The 14682-nt window shown below is 38.7% G+C and overlaps 1 protein-coding gene across 1 annotated transcript; it reads left to right on the plus strand.

The window, feature by feature from the left end:
• Positions 1 to 12841: 12841 nt before the first annotated feature.
• On the plus strand, positions 12842 to 14372 carry LOC125256205 (cilia- and flagella-associated protein 100-like). The gene is made up of 6 exons (XM_048171967.1): positions 12842 to 12892; positions 13029 to 13262; positions 13367 to 13502; positions 13627 to 13811; positions 13942 to 14047; positions 14187 to 14372. Exons 2-6 carry the CDS (start codon positions 13063 to 13065, stop codon positions 14262 to 14264), a joined length of 705 nt encoding a protein of 234 aa, XP_048027924.1. The 5' UTR covers positions 12842 to 12892; positions 13029 to 13062; the 3' UTR covers positions 14265 to 14372.
• Positions 14373 to 14682: the final 310 nt, after the last annotated feature.

The raw sequence follows: 14682 nt of genomic DNA on the forward strand, positions 1-14682 counted from the left end.
TGCGTCAATGGAGGAGGAGGAGTTTGTTCATGAATACCGCCCTCTGCAGGAGACGAACATGCATTTCAGATAAACTAAGCTTCCACTGGAATGGAATGATACCTCTATGCTTAATGGACTTAGTAAGATAAACTCAAATGCATTAAGTGTTTGAAAAAATAAGCTATATTTTTCTTTTTTTTTTTGCAAAGCTTACACACGTTCCAAGGATGTTCTTTTAAAATAGCACACACAACCTTATTAATTTGAAGTTATTTGTCATTCTAAATGTTTCAAGGATGTTCCAATAATGTTGTTATAAGAACGTTTTCTCACAACATTATGACGACATTTAAAAAACCTTCTACAAACTATGTATAAATGACATTTTTGTGCTAACCTTTTGAGAACATTATTAAAGGTAGGGTAGGCAATTTCAAAGAGGCTAGTAACAAGCTAGTTTTGAAAGCACGAGTTCCCACCCTCCCTTCAGAGCTCTCCAAAGCCACGCCTCCTCCAAAACACATTAAAGGGTTAGTTCACCCAAAAATGAAAATAATGTCATTTATTACTTACACTTATGTCATTTCACATCTGTAAGACCTTTCGTTCAACTTCTGAACACAAATTAAGATATTTTTGATGAAATCAGATGGCTCAGTGAGACCTGCATAGACAGCAATGTCACTGCACCTCTCAAGATCCATAAAGGTACTAAAAACATTTAAATGAGAAAAATCAGTTCATGTGAGTACGGTGGTTCTACCTAAATATTATAAAGTGACAAGAATATTTTTTTGTGCGGCAAAATAACCAAAATAACTTTTTAACAATATCTAGTGACGGACGTTTTCAAAACACTGATTCGGAGCTTTATGAATCTTTTGTGTCGAATCAGTGATCGTATATAAAACCGCCAAACTGCTGAAATCACGTGACTTTGGCGCTCTGAACCACTAATTTGATTCATAAAGCTCGAAGCTTCATGAAGCAGTGTTTTGAAATCGGCCATCACTAGATATTGTTAAAAAGTTGTTATTTTGGTTATTTTGCCGCACAAAAAAATATTCTCGTCGCTTTATAATATTAAGGTAGAACCACCGTACTCACATGAATTGATTTAAATATGTTTTTAGTAGCTTTATGGATCTTCAGAGAGGAAGTACCATTGTTGTCTATGCAGGCCTCACTGAGCCATCGGATTTCAACAAAAATATCTTAATTTGTGTTCTGAAGATGAATGAAGGTCTTATGGCTGTAGAACTACATGAGTGTGAGTAATTAATGACAAAATTTTCATTTTTGGGTGAAATATTCCTTTAAAACAATATTAAGACAGCCAGATGTGCAATAATTTGTAGAGGTAAATTGCCCAGAGTTTGGGTAAAGAAAAATTTTTTGTGTGCATGTGTGGAACGGTACACGCCGATCTACTGTGCATGTGTGGAACATGTCCGCCGAGTGGACCCCAGCATACAGTTTCAATAGTACAAATACAAGTAGTCCATAGTTCTGATTTAATTTATTCAGATCAGTCATATCCAGGGGCATGTTCAAGCTCAAACCGCTGGGCAACGTTTTGCGACAGTTTCCGGGTTGAACGACATGTTTCCTGGAAACGGATGAAATGTGCAATGGGTTTGAGATACATTTTCTCTTGTTTGGTGGGTGTGTCAAAAATGTTAGCCCAATCAGCATCAACATACATATAAACCACGCAGTATTAAAGAGACATCTTGCACAATTGGTATGAATGTATAAAAGTACTATACATATTTATATATTTTGCTATTGTATTTTAGAGTTACACTTTCATAAACTTTTCTATTCTCCTCTGATTATATAATGGTAAATATTACAATATCATAGCACAACAACAGTGATCAGCAATAATGACAAGCCTAATACTCACAATAAAAATAATAAGGTCATATAGATCATAACACAGTCTCGGGGGTAAGAAGTGGATTATCCTTCACTTGAAATGTTTGTCTTTTCATCCTGAAATGCGAGGCAAATGTTGGATCACAATAATTAGGAACCACATTCTCTTCACTCGATTGGGATGTTCTCTTTTATTCTAGACGGCAAGGGCAGTGACTGTAACATCGAGCGTATTTTGCAGTATTAAACACGTACCGATTTCATCAGGCTCCCAAAATTCTTCAAAAAGAACACAAAAAAGGCCTTCTCAGCTGCCATAGTTGCAACTTTTGCGTCATCCGAACAGGGTGTTCAACGCACGTTTAAAAACGTTTAAAAAAAACGTTTTGCAACGTTTTGTCAGGGCTGAACGCAGCCCAGGATGAATCTTCTCTGAACATTCCTGGAGTCTTCTGCCATAGTCACACCTTTCATAATTCCAGACAAGCCCTGTAATTGCACCATTACAAAGAACAAACATTCTTCCGCCTCCAAGGTTGAATTTTGTCAGGACACACCTAAAACAGTAGCTTCTTTCAGGTAGAACAAAAACAAGAGGGTAGAATAATTCTTTCACACAGTCATTCAGAGCAGAATCAAACTATAGATATAGACTTCATAAAACAAATATTAAATTCTAACAATGCATGTATTATTGAGTACATCATTTATCTTCATGACCCTATAGGCACAGTTCCTTTACGTCCAGGCCAGAGGATTCAGATGCATGCTGTAGATTACAGTCAGTCAATTCTTTAATTCATTTGGAAGTATTATTAACGTCAAAAAAAAAAAAAAATAAAAAATAAAAATAATAATAAATGTAAATCCTCCATCAGCTGTTTTACCACATAAAACGGTCGGGAACGAGCTGGCCGTGACAGGATCCTTTGTTGTAGGAATGTTGGTGAGTATATGATTATTTTTGTGAATGGTCACCTTTATGAATGGGATAACTCCAGTTAGTTAGAGTGTATCCAGCTGGGTTGTGTATACAATCCTTCCAATGGAACACTGTTTGTTGTTTTGTTCATTATTTTGCCTTTTTTGTTTTTGAGGTTTATCCTGGGTAGAGGTTTATCTGTCAGGAGGAGTACACTTTCGGACTTTCAGTTTAACTAATCTCGCTAGTTCAGCATTTAAGTTAGTGTTTATTTTTTTTGTTTTTTTGTTTTTTAGATAGGCGCTGGAAATGGGGTTCCTCCCTGTTAAAATTGTCATGGCCCACCTCTCTTCTTTCAGATAGCTCAGTGTCCTCAGTTAGCCTGACTACGTCAGACTTCCTACTTCCGCTCAATTTAATTTAGCTTCTGTACTCAGTCTGATACAGCGTCAGAGCTTTGTGTTTGCCACCGGTCTGGAAACAGCCGGGCCAATCAACGAACAGAGGGCGGGCTGAGAGCCGTGACGTAGATGCTAAGCGCCGAGTTTTACATTGTAGGTTAGAGAAATCGAAAACCGAAACGACCGCGGAAATGGGAAACGAGACACGGGATGCAAACTTCGGGATGCATTAACTTCGCATAATCTGCAAAAGTCGTTTACAGCCATGTTCACTCCGGTATTTCGCTCACATCATCATGTGTTTACAACAGGTTTACAGTGGAAGTTCAATCATAGATTTGAGTTAGATGCATGATGTCTGTGCTTCGATGCGGCTGTACCATAGACAGTAAAAGAAATGGACACAGCGACTCCATTGGAACTCAATTGAGACAAGTGAAGCCCATTTTTAGCGATTTTTAGCACTTCCGTTTCTGACGCGCAGACTCAAACTAAGCTTGATGACGTCCGCAACCTGTCTGACAGATGTAAATCTTCTAGTAGCTGTGCGTGAAAACTGCCATCGTTAATCTTGCAGAGACGGCGAGCTTGAGCGGGGAGTTCTTTGGCGTGAGTAAGCAGGAGTAAGTATTCTGATTAATTATTTTGTATAGTATTTTAAAATGTAACGCCAGTACGCCATCTCTCTTGACATCTCCCCGATTGCCTGCGAGCTTCTCCTCCTGTCTGTACGGTAATTTCTCTACTGTGCGACAGAGAGTCGAGTGGTTATGACGCAATCGTTAGCCTATTTTTACAAAAACTGTATCTACGGGGCCATAATGTAACATAGAAGGTAATGGAGCCCTTTATACATTGTCGTGTATCTTTAGAAATAAATAATGGACAAATGGAGTCTTTAAACGCCTCAGATGTAAAGTTATTCACTGTCAAAGTGACGCCAAAATGAATGGGAGTCAATGGGGATGCTAACGCAAGTGAAGTTCTGCTACAAGATGGCGGCACCCGGCCGACTTCAACTTCCGGTCGACTTCCTTGGGCACTGGGCTGTACAGGCGGATAACATACGTCATAACTAAACGTATCTGATTGGCTTACGGGTAACCAATGATTTTTAAACTTCAGACAAGCGTCCCCTAGCGAGAGAGAAAACACTTCTCTATTATGCCATTCCAGACTCTGTCTACGAAGCAAAGTGAAGTAGCAGAGTCTGGTATTACCAGGCTAGTCCTCAGTGTCAGGCTAGGAAAAAATCAATAAAGGAGAAGGCAGCTTACAATCCTATAGTTGTATGTATGACTGATGCAAAAACTTGAGAAAATGAGATCCAGGCAGTAGATAAAGTTGATGAAAAATTATTTATTCATTACAATTAAATTTAGCCTCACACGCAAACTTTAATCGATAATGAAAATACTTAATAACACTAAAAGGTAAAATAACCATCATAAAGTATTAGTCAATAGTTAATAGTAAAATTTAGAGTATTGTATAATCCAGAGTATTGTATCTAATAGATGAAGATCAAAAAAAAAAACATTATACATTTGCAGATGAGAGAGAGAAGCAGAAGACAAGGAGAGCAAAGGAGGGAAAAAGCTGAATTATCAACAACTCAGTCCATATTATACCATAAGCATACAGGGAAATTCCCAACCCACACAAACTGATGTTTTTGTTCTAAATTGATGTTTTTGTTCTAAAAGAAAAGGTTAATTTCACCCATTACGTCATCCACTGGTCCAGTGTCAAAAATAGTTGTTTTATCCCCTATAGGGAATTTTGCAAATCTTACATAATTAAATGTCAGCAAACATTAATTCTGAAAAAAAACACTACTTCTGCAGCACTTGGCAGGCGTCCAATGTATAACCACAAACATGTCAGCATGACCTGGCTGTCACACTGGAGCACTTGAAGAACAATTGAACATAGCAATCATACTCTTAAATATAAAATAACCATAAGGGGTACAATAACAAGTAAATACTTGAAAATATGATAAGAATTAATCTATAAAGTATGAGTACATAAATATAGGAAATCAAAAGTGAAACTGATAAATCATAAGCCATAAACGATTAACATAAATATTTATAAAAGTGCATGAATATGAATATTGACCATTTCGGATCCATCAATGACAATGCAATTATAACAAACTTTTAATACATAATAGCTGTAGTCCTAAATGTTTAAAACATTGATTCTCATTTTAGGTCACAGAACCACTGGAATTAATTGGGATGGATCTGATAGGCAAGTTAACTCCTACTGAAAATGGCCACCAATATATTTGTGTCATGGTGGACTATTTTACCAAGTGGTCAGAAGCCTATCCTCTTAAAACTAAATGAGCAGAAGAGGTTGTGGGGTGCATCCTAGATCCTAGATCCTAGATCCTTTTTTGTTTTTTTGTTTTTTACAAATTTGGAGCACTGAAGCGCCTTTTAACAGATCAGGGAAGAGAGTTTGTCAACAAGGTTGGTTCAACACAAATTAAGTCAACATAAATGGATATGACCATAAGAAATATCTGAAAATGCCTTTTTTTTCCAAAGGTCAATTTTAACCTGTGTGACAGACTAGGTATCACCAGGAGTCTGTGTTCTCCCTATCATTCCCAGGCAAATGGCCTTGTTGAGAAAATGAATGGCAGTGTTCAAAGGTAATTTACATGTGCAGGCACATATTCAGTAGTTTTGGAACATTTCATGATTTTCTTTATTTATGATTTTCATGCTTTTTCAATTGTTCATTTCCAGAAGCCTGACAAAAATGGTTGGGGAAAATCCTTCAACTTGGCACCTGCATCTAAATGCAACAATGTTTGCACTAAGAACAAAAAAACAACTAACAACAAAGTTTTCCCCATACTATTTAATGTTTGGAAGAAAGGCACGGTATCCATGTCAGGTACCAACGGATTATGAGGTTAGTGGTTTGTGTACTTTGTTTTTCTGATGACACTTGATCTTGAAAGATGTGAATAATTATTGTGAATGTCTTACTTAGATCTGTCATGGAAAGGTGGAAGCCATGGTTGCAAGTGAGCAGCTTTCTGACGGGTTGAGCGATAGGAGAGAGACCATGGAAGCAGTAAAGCAGAACATCTCAAATAGTCAGGAGAAAGTACGGAAGTGAAAGATGGAAAGAGAGCAGGATGACAACTTCATGGCTGGGGATAAAGTGTTGGTGAGGAATGTGAGACAGGAGAACAGAAAGGGTGGAAAAATGTTTTACATTTACTATTGTAAAAATTGAAGAAAAAAATGTTCTCCTCCTCCTCCTGACAGTCCTCCTGTCACAGTTCCCGTGTCTCCCAGACTCCATTTCCCATGATCCTCCTGTTTCCACACCTGCACTCACTTCCCTCGTCATCTCCCCATCAGCACTCATCATCTGCACCTGGACTTCCTCATCAGCACTGCCTTTATTATGGACTCACTCCCTTCACTCCTTGTCTGTTCTTAATGTTAATCTATGTGTGTGATGCTGTTTATCTCTCCTTCGTTGTTAATAAATACCCTTGTTCTGTGGATCTCCGTGAACGCCTCATCTCTACAACACCTCCTGCTCCTCCACACCGTAACACCTCCTGCTCCTCCAGCCTGACCTCCTGCTCCTCCAGCCTGTCCTCTGCTCCTCCAGCCTGTCCTCCTGCTCCTCCAGCCTGACCTCCTGCACCTCCAGCCTGTCCTCCTCATCCTGCCACTCTTCTTTCTCATGCCAGTCCTTCTCTTAGTTTCACAGAAGGTCTGTCAGCCCCAATAAGCCCCACCAGTCTGTGTCTGAAGGTTCTTTCCTCACCTCAGCCCACCACTACCCACTTAATTCGCAATACAATGGCACAAACACAAATTAACCCAGTCCCACCAACTCCTCACTCTTACTGCCCAGACACCTTGTCTGAGTCAACAAATTCGGAAGAACAAGGTAAATATTAAGTGGTTTAGCTATATTTCACTTTGCTATACCTCAGGATTTTACTTAGTAATCACTGTGCTTCTTTTAGTGATACGTGATATATGGGACCAGTAAGAAACAGGAAGTGCTGTGGAGCAAAATGGGCCCCTACAAATTGTACACTAAGAACCTGATGGGTCTGGCACCAAGCAAATGGTTAGAGAGTGAGGTAGGGATATGTATGCATTCTCAATTTTTGTATGGATGGTTACCTTTTTTTTTTTTTTTTTTTTTGGTTTCTTGTTTTACCAATACAATAGCCCTTATTTGTTTTTTGTTTGTTTTGTTTTTTGTAAATGGGTTGTAAATGCTTATCTGCACAATCTTAAAAACCGATTAAATATGTCAGGAATCAAAAGGGCATATTAAATCGATTCATACCAGATGAAAGAAATATGGAAAGGAAGCAGAAAGGGCTTGAAAAAGGTTTTTGCATTTGAACACAAACTCAAGTATTTTTGTATTTTGACAGAGCACTTTTTAAACTGCTGTTGTATTGTTTGTAGCTTGATCCATTCAGTTATGATGTTCTTTTCAGGGCTGTTTGTGTCAATGACAACATACCCCCAACATTGGACATTTATAGTAAGTAACTTTCTAGATTGACACAGAAGCAGATGCATGAATAGATGGTAAATAAGATTTAAGAGTAACTATCTAATGACAGTTCATGTTTGTTTTTTAGGCAATGTTCCCAAAAATGTCAAAATCAATATATATTGACCCTTTTGGTGCTAATGAATCCGCAATTCACAAATGCAAGGATGTTACAAGGCCAAGTACTGTATGCAAAGTTTCTTAGTGAAGTATCTGTTTATATTATAATGTATTATTGTGGCATAATGAGTGCACTCACACACTTCTATTTAATAGATCTTTCCTTAGGATGAAAGGTCTGAACATTTCAAGGTGGGGATGCCACTCAGTTGTGCATCCTACCCAACAGGATTCCACATCATGTGGTCCATTTGTTTGCAAAGTAAGCTATATGTATTTATATGAATTTTAGTCTTTCTTGATAAAATATAATTAATGTATGGCATAACAGCTCACATCAGCTTGCAGAGCTTCTTATGGAGGAAGAAATAACATTTTCTTCAAATGAGGAAAGGTGTTGTTTTAATCTGCATGAAAATTGCAAAAAGGCTTTTAAGAGAAACTGGTGAGACAGAATCATTTAGATTTGCAAAGCCTAGATTATCTTTTCTTACTACTTCTGGGCATGATGACTCCCTCTACATATTATAGATGACCTTTCAAAGCTCTGTCGTTCATGTGGAGAGAAGCATAGGCACGAAGGCCAAACTGACCAATGGGTAAGAACAATTTATACATTACATTGCAAAACAAGTAACTCTTCCTTAACATGTAACTTATTATATTGTTTGTTTCTTCCTTAGATTGAATGTACAGAAGGTGGAAGGTGGTACCATTGGGACTGTGTGGGCAGACCTTCCACAGTTGGCAAATACAGCTGTCCTGCATGCATGTAGTGCATTTGTCTTCCTCTTTCTTCCTTGTTGCTTTAAGCCTGTTAGCATACGTTTGTTGAACATTACCATAAATGAATGCTCTGGGTAATTCACTGGATCCTATGTGTGTCATTAATTCTAAAATTTTATTTGCATAGCTATGGTTTATCACTTTCCACCAATTCTTATGAATTTATGGAGAGTCCTTTATGCGTTAACTTTTTCCTCTGCAACATTAAAACATTAATGCTTGACATGTCCCTTTTTCCAATATTGCTGCTTAACTTAAATTAGGCCACTAACTAGGCATCATAAAAATAATAGAATACACACACACTGCAAAGACACAGTAAATACTTTATAATGTACTTACAATTGTCATTGGATACGAATTCCATTGAAACAAATGTAACAACATAATGTGGGTGTGGTCTGAGTGTCGCGTAATTAAACGGCGTCTGAAACATACAGCAGAGCAGCGACAGATGAAACAACCGAGCCATGGTTAAAAAAAAAATATAAGGTTTTTATATCTGCTCAGTGGAAAATTCGCTTTGACGAATCAGTCGCCGTCTAACATCTGCTGGAAATCCAGGGCTACGTTCAGCCCCGACAAAACGTTGCAAAACGTTTTTTAAACGGAAACGGTGGTACGTTGAACACCCCGTTATGATGACGCACCTCCGAATTTTCGGAGCCTGATGAAATCGGTATAAATACGTGTTTAATACTGCAAAATACACTCGATGTTACAGTAATTGCCCTTGCCGTCCAGAATAAAAGAGGACATATCCCAATCGAGTGAAGGGATTTGTGGAAACTTCTACTTATTGTGATACAACATTTGCCTTTGTTTATGAAAGTTTATGAAAGTATCACTCCACAATACAATAGCAAAATAGTATAGTATTTTTATGTTACATTGGTGTCTAGCACACATTCGGATATGGACCAGAAGACATTGCAAATAAATGATATTTAGACAGACTTAAAGAAGTTCCAGATCTATACTTGTGCTCTTATTGTTATTTTGCCATTAATGTAAATACACATGTGCAAACAATATAAATTTGCTCTAATAATATGCTCTTATGAATTTATTTTGTTGTTAATGACATTTACGAGCTGTCTCTTTAATACCGCGTGGTTTATATGTATGTTGATGCTGATTGGGTTGACATTTTTGACACACCCACCAAACAAGAGAAAACGTATCTCAAACCTGTTGCACACCGTTTCCAGGAAACATGTCGTTCAACCTGGAAACCGTAGTAAAACGTAGCAAAACACCGGTTTGAGCTTGAACGTGCCCCTGGTAAAACTATCTGTGTGCTCGCGCGCGTCCCCAGATAACATGATCCTCAGTTGATCCCAGTCTATGGTTGATCCGTAACACCGGCGGCGCCCGCGGGAGAGGACAGTTCTTCTTCAGACAGTAATTGAGAGGAAATAAAAGGGTAAATAGGCTGTCAAAGCTATTTTATTCAAAAACATCGGATGAAGTGATTATTTTCTCTTTGATACAGACGATGCTGAGTAATTAGTCATAAAAAAGTTAGATTTGCTGTTATGTGTTGGGTTTTGCTCAATGTGTATTCGTCGTATTTTGGTGACTTGTTGTAAACAATTTAAAAATATTCCAATAAATAAATGGTGTTGAAGAAGAATATTTTAATCAGTTTAGTTTTTTTTCATTGTACCCAAAGAGAAACGTTGAGCATAATGGCGCAGTCTCCATGCTACACTAATAATAGTGGTGGGTTTCTTCTGCGTAACATTACATATATCCTTTAAGTAAAATTTTGGCTGTATTATTTGTGTCCCCTTCAAAAATTGCTCTGAGAAATTTTATGTTTATTGCCCCCCCCAACTGTCAGATGAATTTTACGCCCTTGTTAATGGCATTAAAATGCCGTCATAAAATAGGCCTATGTTATTTTTTTAATTCATCTATTTGATTATGAAAAGTGAACAGCATGAGTAAGATAGGATACATCACAAGATGAGACATGGAGTGGGTCAGACATGATTTTGACCACTTTTGACCAATTTTTTTGATTTTGACCAATTCATATTTTGTAGTAGGCTAAGCCTTTCTTCAAAGTGAATTTAGTTTTGTAAAAATTGTATCTTAATTGTAAGCAATGTTTCATCAACCAATTGCCTGGATTTAATAAATAAGGCAATATGACGCAGAGGCGCGGGCGCGATCACGTGAGTGGAGCGCGTCTTATAGACCGAAACTCAGCGTTTAGGCTGCTTGCCTCACAGACATGAGAAATATATCTTTATAAAGCTTGAAATGTCTGATTTTAAACGAAATCATTCAAAACGAAAAGAACTTGGCTACTCTCTGATTATGTAATCTGAATGAAATGTGCATTCTCTCAGGCGCGTCCACATGCGGAGCTGATGAGAGTCGGTGTCAGCTTCATCTTTGCAGTCCGACACTGATTCAGAAAACATTAGTTTATTAATAAACAATTAAAATGTCTCCTTTCTGTTTTTTTTTCACATTCATAATCATTACTTTTGCAGGTTCTTTATGGCAAGCTTTACGCTTGAGTGCTGTGTCATTAGTTATAGTTTATTCTCTCCAGTAGGCTATTTAAGAAATTAAATATAAATGTGATTAGTCAACTAATGGCATTCACATATTTTCGATTCAGCATGTTAAGATGGCAGCGGCCTCATTTTCGCTTCAAAAATGCTCTTCAGAATCTTACAGTCTGAACTCAAGCCATTTCAATTTTTAAATCAAAACAAATCGGCTGCGCTGAAGCGCTGCAGCGTGACGTCATAGTATGCGTTCTACTGGTGACGTCACAATACTAGAGCTTATAAAAGCCGGTGCTGTGTTTACTGAGTGATCAATCTATTGACTCGCTGCAGTTTGTATCAGTCTATAGCTTTTGATCGGTGTGCAATTTGAATCAAGTGTACGATTAACTATCAGTATCTGATTGTGAATCTGCATTTTCATTCAGTGTACGATTATTGTTCAGTGTACATTTTTGATCTGCGTACGGTTTCAGATCATAAAATTTTACTTCATTGTAGGATTTTGGATCAGGATACCTATTTAGATAAAAAAAACATGTACAGCAATAAGTTTCGCCGGCTCAGGCCCCTGGCTTCTGCCAGTCCTGCTCAGACGGCGCAACCTTTGTTTTGTCCACATCCGCCGCCTGCTGAAGGCATTGTGTCGATGTGTGCTGAAACACCAAACTGCGTCCACATCCGCCGCCTAAGAGAACCACTGAAGGCATTGCGTCGATGTGTGCTGAAACACCTGTGCTCCGCCGCTAAGAGAACCAAACATTGTGTCGATGTGTGCTGCAGAAACACCAAGACTGCGTCCACATCTGCTGCTTAAGAGATCCACTGAAGACATTGCGACGGTGTGGGTAAGAAGGCTATCATAGTACTAAATGTGTTTTTTTTTTTTTTTTTTTTTCCAAGCCTCATCAGTCATTATTAATATTAAGCTTGCATTCATGTGTTAAGCATAGTATTAATGTGTTTTCTTTTTCATATTGATCATCAACAGGAGTTTCAATACAACAGTAAGACCACTTTCAAGCTTCCTCCGATCTTTGGCCCTTCCCAAGCCAGAGGTGAGCTAGTCGAACAATCTCAAACTGGTTGCTACATTTGAATTCAAAATGTATCACTTAAATATGGAGTAAACATGAGTTCCTTCATGAAAACCATATTAACATGAAATAAATGTGATGTTTTATGCAGGACTGTGTCCATACCCACAAGCGCAGGGGGTGAAGAAGCCTGTAGTGGCATACGGCGCCAGCACCGTGCAATTCGAGGCAGATCTTTTCAGACAAAAGAGTCGCAGTGAAGTAAGTGAATTTTGTATATTTTGATTGTTCCAGTTCAAATGAATGATATTTTGAAATGTGAAATGTCTACCTCTTGAAAATTGTGTGGATTTGGTGTTTCAATTGTGTGTGCAGCATCTGTACTTTTCTAACCTCTCTCTCTCTTTCTTTCACAGTTTCTAGAACGGGAGAAAAGAAAAGAGGCCCTTTGTCCTCAGCGCCAACATCCATCTCAGGAGAAAAGTGCTTCCCCTGAAAGAGAGCTGAAAGCCACAAAGTAATTAATTTTACATCATTGTTAAATGTTTATTTTAAAAATTTCATTTTGTATAGCTCTGATTACCAGACACTGATTTTCATTTCATCATGTTTCAGGGCTCCGAATGCAAACAGGGTTACAGCTGAAAGTAAAGAACCTGAAGCTCTTGAAAGGTCAGCACAATAGTAATGGCGTGCCAGTGAGCACAACTGATGTTTTTCTATTTCTACATGTGTAGAATGACAGTAAAACAGTGCTGCTTCTGATAACATTATTCATAGCCATCTCTGTTACTGTAATCTGTTTCAGAAAAGTCTCTGAGCATAAAATAAAAAGGGAAGAGATGGTTCTGACAGAACCTGAAGAGCCAGAGGAAGAGAACAGCAACCCTGAAGAGATGGATCTTCCAGAAACTGAGGACTCTGTGGTGATGGACTGTGGGATGGACCTTGAAGTATATTTGTGGCATTACAAGAACGAAGTGGATGAATTTTATGAAAACCTGGAGTTCATCAACTGCCAACAGTATAAAATTGAAAAGATGTAAGTTTCTTGTGCAGAACCATGGGTTTGATTTCTTCACACTGTCTGAACTGGAGACAGTAACAGCGTTTGACCCTCTTTTTGCTTTGTGTGTTTTTGTGCAGGAAAGAAAAGGCAGACCGCATTAAAGAAGAATTTGTACAGAACGCTACCATCATTAAAGAAAGACAACTGGGACTAAAATCACTTCAACTCATACTTGAGAAAAATCTAAACAATAAAAGCGTCGTCTCTTCGAATGTAAGTGCACAACGATCTAAACCATATAAAGCCGACACAGCATCACACACATCTAAATGTAATAAAACACTGTATGGGCTGATCTGTCACATGTCATCTCATCATTTTGCTTTTGTCTCACCAGATCAAACAGATATCTGAGAAGTTGGCTAAAGTTTACGGGAATAGCTACGGCCATTTCGGCTGCTCTGAATTTTTATTCCTGATGTTGAACGAATTCGAAGAATGGAGTTTTGACTTGGAAGAAAACACGCCAGCTGAGACACTCCACAAACAACAAATGGAGTTTTGGAAAGACTATTATAAAAAGTAAGATATAAAATACATATCTTCATGACAGAAAGCGATAAAGCTACAGTGATGATCATCAGTGGCTATAGTATTTTTATGGCTTGAGTGACCTCTTAATAATCTCACTCTTGCTTTCTCTCCTTTACAGTGTCAGAGTTAAGGAACAAGCTGAATTAGATGCACTGAAAGAGGAACGGTGGCAGAGAAGACGAGAGCAAGCTCTGGAGAGAGCTCTTGCTCCTCCAGTGAAAATAGTAAGTGGCACAGAGAACTGGCACTACATACCCTGTACTTTTTTCATCAAATACTATAAAATGGTAAATTGTGACATTGTAAATATTGTAATATTTAAAATTGTGTGATGCTAACTTAAAAATCACATCTCTATTGCAGAGCGGAAAAAAGCTGATGCCACGCAGCCCGCCTCCAAAAAAGGTTGTAAAGAAAGTGGAAACCAAGAAACAAGAGTGAAAACCGACGAGGCGTGATGAAAGGAGATGGAAGGATGAGAAGGTAAAGGTCTGGTTCCCAAAACGCAATGCCATCCAGCCCTCTTCCGCGATGCCTGGCGGTGGTGCTGGATACCCTCGGTGTCTCGACTCCTGTCTGGTAGATCGAGGCCCCTCTGGCTTCAAGCTGGCAGGAGTCCTCCGCTCCCCATCATGGCTGACAGCGCGGCGACCCAGGTGGACGGCAGTGAGTTCGTCCGTCCCCCCGGAAAGTTACTTCAGCCCACCGCCTTGAGCGTCCATGGCGGCGAACTCTGCTCAGTAGTGCTTGCTGGCATCGTGGATTTCACACCGCGACAAGGGCTGTTTGGCAGTGCGTTCCTCCTTCCTCTCGGGTTTCGTCCCCAATGTTTAAAGTTTAGGGAGGAAGGAGGCGGGAA

This window comes from Megalobrama amblycephala, linkage group LG21 (genome assembly GCF_018812025.1).
Source record: "Megalobrama amblycephala isolate DHTTF-2021 linkage group LG21, ASM1881202v1, whole genome shotgun sequence".
In the NCBI taxonomy this organism is placed as follows: domain Eukaryota; kingdom Metazoa; phylum Chordata; class Actinopteri; order Cypriniformes; family Xenocyprididae; genus Megalobrama; species Megalobrama amblycephala.